Source organism: Rhinopithecus bieti, unplaced genomic scaffold (genome assembly GCF_001698545.2).
Source record: "Rhinopithecus bieti isolate Rb0 unplaced genomic scaffold, ASM169854v2 scaffold_63301, whole genome shotgun sequence".
Classification (NCBI taxonomy): Eukaryota; Metazoa; Chordata; class Mammalia; order Primates; family Cercopithecidae; genus Rhinopithecus; species Rhinopithecus bieti.
The window spans coordinates 105,711-114,045 of NW_016824157.1; the positions used below are offsets into that span (position 1 = coordinate 105,711).

General features: G+C 44.5%; 1 protein-coding gene across 4 annotated transcripts in view; it reads right to left on the bottom strand.

Annotated features, from left to right (window-relative positions):
- PHKA2 (phosphorylase kinase regulatory subunit alpha 2) overlaps positions 1-8,335 on the bottom strand; it is a 63,116-nt gene that overhangs the window by 45,186 nt on the left and 9,595 nt on the right. For all 4 annotated transcript variants that reach the window (XM_017862136.1, XM_017862135.1, XM_017862134.1 and 1 more), the window contains exons 5-8: positions 6,375-6,521; positions 4,833-4,886; positions 3,777-3,899; positions 1,011-1,106 (exon numbers count right to left, since the gene is read on the bottom strand). In XM_017862136.1, the coding sequence (XP_017717625.1) occupies positions 1,011-1,106; positions 3,777-3,899; positions 4,833-4,886; positions 6,375-6,521 (420 nt within the window). The remainder of the gene's footprint in view (positions 1-1,010; positions 1,107-3,776; positions 3,900-4,832; positions 4,887-6,374; positions 6,522-8,335) is intronic.

Here is an 8,335-nt window from a genome sequence, read left to right on the forward strand (position 1 = left end):
CCAGTGCATGTTGTTCCCCTCCCTGTGTCCATGTGCTCTCATTGTTCAGCTCTCACTTATAAATGAGAACATGTGGTGTTTGGTTTTCTCTTCCTGTGTTAGTTTGCTGAGGATAATGGCTCCCAGCTCCATCCACGTCCTGGCAAAGCAAGAGACTCTTGTTACCACAAATGGTTAGGATGGTGTCTGTGTGAACAGTGCCTCTGGTGACCCACACATTTCTAAGGGACACTCATCACAGACCCCTTAGCCCATGACACTGGGCAGCTCTCCTAAGATGGGACTTTCCCAGGACTAACCAAGCAACAAGGGCCAGACCACAAAAATCCCTTATGGATGGGACTTCTTATTAAGACAAACTTCCCCAACAGCTGCGCACATTCAGAAAAAGTGTGCTGCCTAAAACCTTGTATCTCAGGTTCCCAGGCATCTTCAGACTGAACACCTGATGTGACCCACAAATCACACCCCAAATGGCGGAAACTAGAGACTGTGCTCCCACTTGTCACAAGTCAAACTCTCCAGGGCAGAAAACAAGATGAGAGGGGTCCTCATCTGGCTTCTATTTTGTTTTTTGTTATTGTTTTGAGATGCAGTCTTTCACTGTGTCACCCAGGCTGGAGTGCAGTGGTGTGATCTTGGCTCACTGCAACCTCTGCCTCCTGGGTTCAGGTGGTTCTCTTGCCACAGCCTTCTGAGTAGCAGGGATTACAGGTGCCTGCCACCATGCCTGGCTAATTTTTGTATTTTTAGTAGAGATGGGGTTTCGCCATGTCAGCCAGGCTGGTCTTGAACTCCTGACCACAAGTAATCCACCCACCTCAGCCTCCCAAAGTGCTGGGATTACAGGTGTGAGCCACCGTGCCCAGCCTACCTAAGGCTTCTGAAACCATGTTTGGAGAAAAAGTATTCATTAGATCGAAAAAGGGGATAAAGAATACCAACAGGCCAAGCAGTGAGTCACTTATTTCTAGATAAGCAGTGCAAAGGGCCCCCTGCCACTGGGTTACCTTGTTAGGCGGGACAGCGTAGAGTTCTGGCACCAGGCGGATCCCATTCTTGCCTCTAATCAGTATTCCCTCCAGGGCCTCTCGGTACTCTTGGACCTGGAAAACAGCCCCATCATCCATGGCAGGAAGGAGGTCTGGTCATGAATGCTGTAACAGCAGTGCAACATGGAAAAAAAGCTCTCATGGCAACAGATTAGAGTTCAGACACAGGGCAAAGAAATGCACAAACACCCTCAGCTCCAGGAGTGCAGGAGGCCCACTTACAGTGTTAGGAGGAGCTAAACACGATCGGCTGTTCCTCTCAGGAGTGTGTCTAAGCTCAGCCCTGCCTGTCAACGCTTCCAGAAAGAGAGACAGAGCACCCATCATGCAGTAGCTGTTTCTTCCCCAAAATTCCTCTAGTAGTCATATCTACACCGTGTATCAGATGTCTTTCATGTTCTGTCTTTAATCCATCATGTAATTATTTCATTCTTAACCCCTCATATATTTAAATTTTGTCTCAGCAACTGGATTATAAACTTCTTGTGGGGGAAGCTGTATCTTAAGCAGTGTATCCCATTTCTACCTCTTGGTAAGTTTTCTACTTAAGAGGCATTCATGACTATTCAGCCATAAGAAAAGAATAACATTCTGTCATTTGCAGTAACATGGATGGAATTGGAGGTCATTGTGTTAAGTGAAATAAGCCAGGCACAGAAAGATGCTGCATGTTCTCACTCATGTGCGGGCGCTAAAAAAGCTGACCCCATATTAAAAATGTCATTGGGCAACAAGCGTGAGAGACAGCAAAGGTGTAGTAGGGCAGTAGATTTCATGAGGCTTAATCAACAAGATGCTGAACAGTCATTTTCCTCTCCTGAGTTTTCTTCCCCCCATCGTTGTTAAGCCTATTCACAATTGAAATTCTAAGTCAATTCTTTTGAGATCTTTCAATTCTGGGATAAAATGACAGAAAACCTAAGATAATCACTGAAGCCTAAGAGAAAGCATCAACAGTGGGGAAATATTAACATTTCCAGCTGACTGCTGGTTCTGAAGCCCCCCAGCATTCCTGAGCAGGAGAGCTTTCAAGAGCTAAAATGGATGTCTGATTGCACATCCCCACCCCCACCAAACGTGATCAGAACCGGTTGAAAAAATGGCAAAGCATCTGTGATGTCAGTCATCCATGTAAGCTTCACGAGGCCAGATAAGTTCTGTTCAACGAAGTATGCTCAGGGCTCAGCACAGAGCATGGTACCAAGTAGAAGCTAAAGAGATAGGTCTTGAACAAATGAGCGTTGCATCAGCAAATGTTTACCGAGTCCCTGTGCCTATGTACTGTCATTTGCAGTAACACGGATGGAATTGGAGGTCATTGTGTTAAGTGAAATAAGCCAGGCAAAGAAAGATGCTGCATGTTCTCACTCATGTGTGGGCGCTAAAAAAGTTGACCCCATATTAAAAATGTCATTGGGCAACAAGTATGTTGTCCTATGTACTAAGTCCCTATGTACTAGGCACAGGGACTTGGTACTAGGCACAGGGACTATACCCGTGAACTGGAGAGAGATGGCCTCTACCAGGGTCCTTTGACAGGTAAGTGGGAGATACAACATAGTGTGACCTATGCTGTTATAGTTGTGGGGTGCAGGGGCACCTGCCCCAGCTTTTAGGGTCAGAGAAAGCTTTCTGAAACAAGACACACTTACATTGAACCAAGGGAAGGGGGGGCAATTGGGGAAGAAAAGAACGTCCTAGGCCTTTGAGAAGAGAGGAGGGCACATGGCCTGTTTGAAGGACTGAAAGGACTTCAGTGTGCTTGGATCACAGAACTCAAGAAAGAAGCACTAAGAAATGAGGCTAAAGGGGTGAAAGCAGGGATCAGATCATATGGAACCCCACAAAACATATGAAGTGGTTTTCAAGCAAGCTTTCAAGCAAGGAAGTAGCATAACCTAATTTGCCTTTTAATAAGATCACTCTGGCATGGGTGAGAAAAATGGAAACAGCAGGGAGCCAGGCCGGAGGTTGAGATTCGAGTTAGGAGGCTGTTACATGAAGTAAGATGTTATCCAAGAGCACCCCAAACTAGGGTTAAAGACAGCAAACCACTGGCTGATCTGGAAAGAACAACAGCAACAGCAAAACCTGTCTGTGATGGACTGTTCTTGCTAGACCCCGGTGAACCATGCCTCCTAGTACTCATGCCCTTGTCTAGTCCCCTCCCGCTTGAATATGGGATGACCCTTTAACCAACAGAATGTGACGAAAGTGACATTTTGTCAGTTCCGGGCCTAACACTTAAGGAAGCTTGGCAGCTTCTGCTTTTGTGTTCTGGGGGGGAAAACAACCAACATGTAAAACTAATGGCCCAGAGGCTACAATATTGTGAGAAGCCCAAGCTAGCCATGTGGAGGAGAACCAAGGCCCCAGCCAACAGCACAGCTGAGCTCCCAGCGTCAGCTGCTAGCCAGCATCAATTGTCCATGTGAGTGAGGCCATCCTGGAAATAGATTCTCCACTTCCATGGAACCATCCCAGCTGACAGCAGGTAAAGCAGAGACAACCTGTCCCTGCTGGATTCTGCCCAAATTGCAGAATCATGAGCAAATAAATAAAATAGCTGTTGCTTTAATTCACTCAGTTTTGGGAAAGTTTGCTGAGTGGGAACAGATAACCGAAACAGTGACCTAAATTCTTGCATAACCCTATGTTCTAATAATAATCAGTATACCAGTGGAATGAAAATAATTTACAACATAACATCCAGCATTTTCTCACCTGAACAGCATCACCACTGAAGACTCCATCTATTATAAAATACGTCCAAAACACAGGCCACTCACATTCAATGTTTTCAAAGAGCTTGAGTTCAGCAGGATCATAATGCAGTCGATTAGGGTCCTAGAATCAAATAAGTCAAACTTTTAAAAGGTGATGTCAGAGTACATACATAATACCATTGTGCCTCACTGGGTTTCCCATGCTTGTCTGATTTTTACAGCTTTGAGGTTGGCATGAGTAGGATTTTACTATAATGAGATGCTGTTTTTGGCAGTTTGCCATGGTAACATTTCAGAAAGCAAGTCAGAAACATACACAAGACTCCTTGGTAGTTTATTATACTAAAGCTTCCTGTATCTCTAACAAAGAAATAGCAATATGTCTACCACCAAGTTTGGCAGATGATCTGATTCATATCATTATATTAGTCACTGTGGCAAAGAAACCCAAGGAGGAGGCCACAGTTTGTCTTTAAGAAAAATGTGTGAGCCACAGAACCAGTTGTCCTTGTCTACAAGCTGGTTTTATTTATTTTTAAAATTTTAAAGAAATTTTTATTTTTTTGAGACAGGGTCTCACTCTGTCACCCAGGCTGTAGTACAATGGTGTGATCTCTGCTCATTGCAGCCTTGAGCTCCTGGGCTCAAGTGATCCTACCACCTCAGCCTCCTGAGGTGCTGGGACCACAGGTACATGCCATCATGCCTATCTCACTAATTTTGTTTATTTTATTTTTTTATAGAGACAAGGTCTCACTATGTTGCCCAGAATGGTCTCGAACTCCTGGGCTCAAGCAATCCTCCCTCCTCAGCCTCCCCAAGTGTTGGGATTACAGGCCACTGTACCTGGCCTATAAGCTGGTTTTAAACGACCAGCTCACCGTCCCTACTGAAGATACTATTCTATTGCCTGGCTCCAGGCTTGCTGACTCCAAAATTAATACTTCCCTTTCCAATATTCCAACATATAATTATAATCAATAGAGGGAGAACATAGTGGCAATTTAGAGATGAAACAGTTGAGGAAGGATAAGAAACAATATTTAAATACAACCTCTCTTGGAGTTTTATAACCATCTCGAAGGAAGCGACAGCATCCATAACGCCCCTAATAAGAGAAAGTGCATTCGATGAGCTCAGAGGAATTTTTTTGTCATTTTAATTCAAGTCAGCCCTGTACCCTCTTTCCCATGAATCTTTTAGTAGTGAATTTTATACTAACTGTTCTTTGCTGTCAGTACAGTTATTAATATATTTAAGTAATAAGCAAAATCAATTCAGGTTTGATCGGTGCTTGGAAGAGAATGCCAAAACATTCCACTGGAGTATCAGGGCTGCAAGAGTAATTACCAAGAGTCCAGTGAACAACCATGCCTTCATTATGATTTACTGTATTACACAGAGACCTAAAAGGACCCTATTTAGAAAAGCCACCAAGGCAGATACTCGGATTGGTTTGCTCCTACCTGCAAGATTGGAAAGCTAAAAGGACATTCCCCAGGCTCCTGGAAGTTAGGCTTTGGCTGCAGAGGAGGCTCTAAGGTCAGATGCACCTCCACAAAGGTTAGCAGAAATGGAGGGGGGTGGCTTCCTATGCTTAGGACTGTCGCTGCTGGTTTTGGGCTGCAGGCTCCAGGGTTCTGCCCCAGCTTTCTGCCCCAGCTTTCTGGATGCTAAGAAAGGAGGGCAGGTGCAGCAATCTCTTAATCTGACCCCCCTAATCCATAAATTGCAGCTTTAGGTGTCCATTCTCCAGTTCTATAAGTATGTGGAAGCTGCTACAGCAGATGTGGCTCTCGCAAGGGTAGTGGAAGCAACTATGTCCCTAGCCCTAGCGACCAGCACTGCACTGTCCTGGGAGTCATCCCAGGAGGCTCAGCCTAGAACCCGCTCTTCTTGTAAACACTTCATTCCCTGCATTCATTCCCTTCCTACTTCAACTACGTAAAGGGGTTCCCTTTTTCCCACTGAACCCTGACTGAGACAGCTGCTTTCTTTTGGGAATATGATTGGAGACATAGGGACTCCAAGGGACAAAAGCATTTTTCATGGAACCTAAATAGGACAATCAACCTGCAGATTTCAGCTTAGGGAAACTTACATTCTTTGATAATTTTACCGATAGTTTCAACTGGGTGGAGTATTTAATATTCTCAGTTTAGTGTATCATGGTTACTGCATTTTACCTGAAAACAGAGATTTTTTTAACCTGAAGGTAACTTTGGGATTGGCAAGTCCACTGCAATTGTGTGTAAAGTTTGAGGATATTGGGACATAGGCATTTTTTTCTGGCAGTGACTCTATACACTGTCTGTGACCTCTAAAGGGTTAAGCAGCTCTGCCTTAGAAGTATGGTACTGGTACAAACTGGGGTTCAACGGTGCCTGCTTGAGTGCCAGTTCTGCTACTCAAGGAGAGAACCAAGCCACTAAATCACTTGGAGACTTTGTTTTCTTGCCTGTAGACTCAGCTTTGAACACTTTATGCATCTGCTTAGCTAAATCAAGCAATTAACCTCATGGGGAACTGAGGCATGGGTGAGCTGGTCCATGCGCATCACACAGGACAGAAGGGCACCAGCATGGCTAATGCTTACCTGGAGCTTAGAAATAATTTCATTTTTGGTCACATTTACGAGGTTTACATCTTCCACTGCAAAGGCCGGGAAGGAAATAATGGAAAGAAGTCCAGCATCAATTTCTTTAGATGTCGATGCTCTTGGCAGCATGGAGAACAGAATAGACTGAATGAAAAACAAAGAGGTGGTTTAACCTGGAGATGCACTAATAGGCGCAGTATCTAGGGACCATGAGCTCAGCCCCAAGGGAACATTCAAATACGGTTGCCAATTTTGAGTAAAGCTTTGTCCTACCAACATGGCCCCTGCTGGCCAACCCTGTATACCCAGCCAATGATTCCTATTCCTCAGGCGAGAAGTCAGGGCTTGGGGAGAGCATGGTACCTTCTGGAGCCCGTGCTGCAAACTGCTTGTCTCCCTTCCTTCCGTGCCCTGTTGACTTTGCCAGACCTTTAGGACACGTAGGGGAGGAACTATAGAGCCACCTGTGTCAGTAGGCTAAGGTGTCTTGGCTATGAAGACAGAGACCAGAAAAGAACACATACACGGGGCCAGCTTGGAGAAATGTCTGGCTTCTGTGAAATGTGACCAGTTGGACTGGGTGACCCAGAAACCACTTAAAGGAGGAGTCAAATCCAGAAGATCTCATGAACACTCAGACAAAATGGTAAACCACAGAAGTAGTTTAGTCCTAGAATCTTTCTAGGGTTACTTAGAGGCACTATAATATGGCCTCAATTATAAGTAAGTGGCTGGATTAGGTGCCAGAAACTTGGAAAGTTGAAATTATCAGGAAAAGTTTGGGAAAGGAAGGAGTTAACACTGAGATCTAACATGTACAGACATGGGGCTAGACCCCTGCAAACATAAGCTCATTTAATCTTTCACATGAAGAAGTATCAGGGGAACCCCACCCCCGATATTTATCGTGGGTTCTTTTCTATTTCCTAGGCGTCTCGGCTGGTTTGAGAAATAAAGGGAAAGAGTACAAGAGAGAGAAATTTTAAAGCTGGGTGTCCGGGTGAGATATCACACGTCGGCAGGTTCTGTGATGCTCCCCAGCCGTAAACCCAGCAAGTTTTTATTAGTGATTTTCAAAAGGGGAGGGAGTGCACAAATAGGGTGTGGGTCAGAGATCACATACTTCACAAGGTAATAAAATATCACAAAGCAAGTGGAGGCATGGCGAGATCACAGGACCACAGGATGGGGCGAAATTAAAATTGCTAATGAAGTTTCGGGCATGCATTGTCATTGATAACATCTTATCAGGAAACAGGGTTTGAGAGCAGACAACCTAGCTGACCACAATTTATTAGGTGGGAATTTCCTCATCCTAGTAAGCCTGAGAGCACTACAGGAGGCTGGGGCTTATTTCATCCCTTCGGCTTCAACTGTAAAAGGCGGCATGCCTCCAAGGGGGTAATTTATAGGCCTACCCTTAGAGCGCATTCTCTTTCTCAGGGATATTCCTTGCTGAGAAAAAGAATTCAGCGATATTTCTCCTATTTGCATTCAAAAAGAGAAGAAATATGGCTCTGTTCCGTCTGGCTCACCGGCGGCCAGTTCAAGGTTACCTCCCTTGTTCCCTGAACATCACTGTTATCCTGTTCTTTTTTCAAGATGCCCAGATTTCATATTGTTCAAACACACATGCTCTACAAACCATTTGTGCAGTTAACTCAATCATCACAGGGTCCTGAGGTGACATATATCCTCCTCAGCTTACAAAGAAGATGATGGGACTAAGAGATTAAAGTAAAGACATAGGAAATTACAAAAGTATTAAAGTAAAGACAGACATAAGAAATTACAAAAGTATTAATTTCGGAGAACTAATAAAATGTCCATGAAATCTTCATATTTTATGTTTTTCTGCCGTGGCTTCAGCCAGTCCCTCCATTCAAGGTCTCTGACTTCCCGCAACATTCTCTCTCCCTTTTTCTCTATATAAATGTGCCATGGCGATGAAGGCTCGT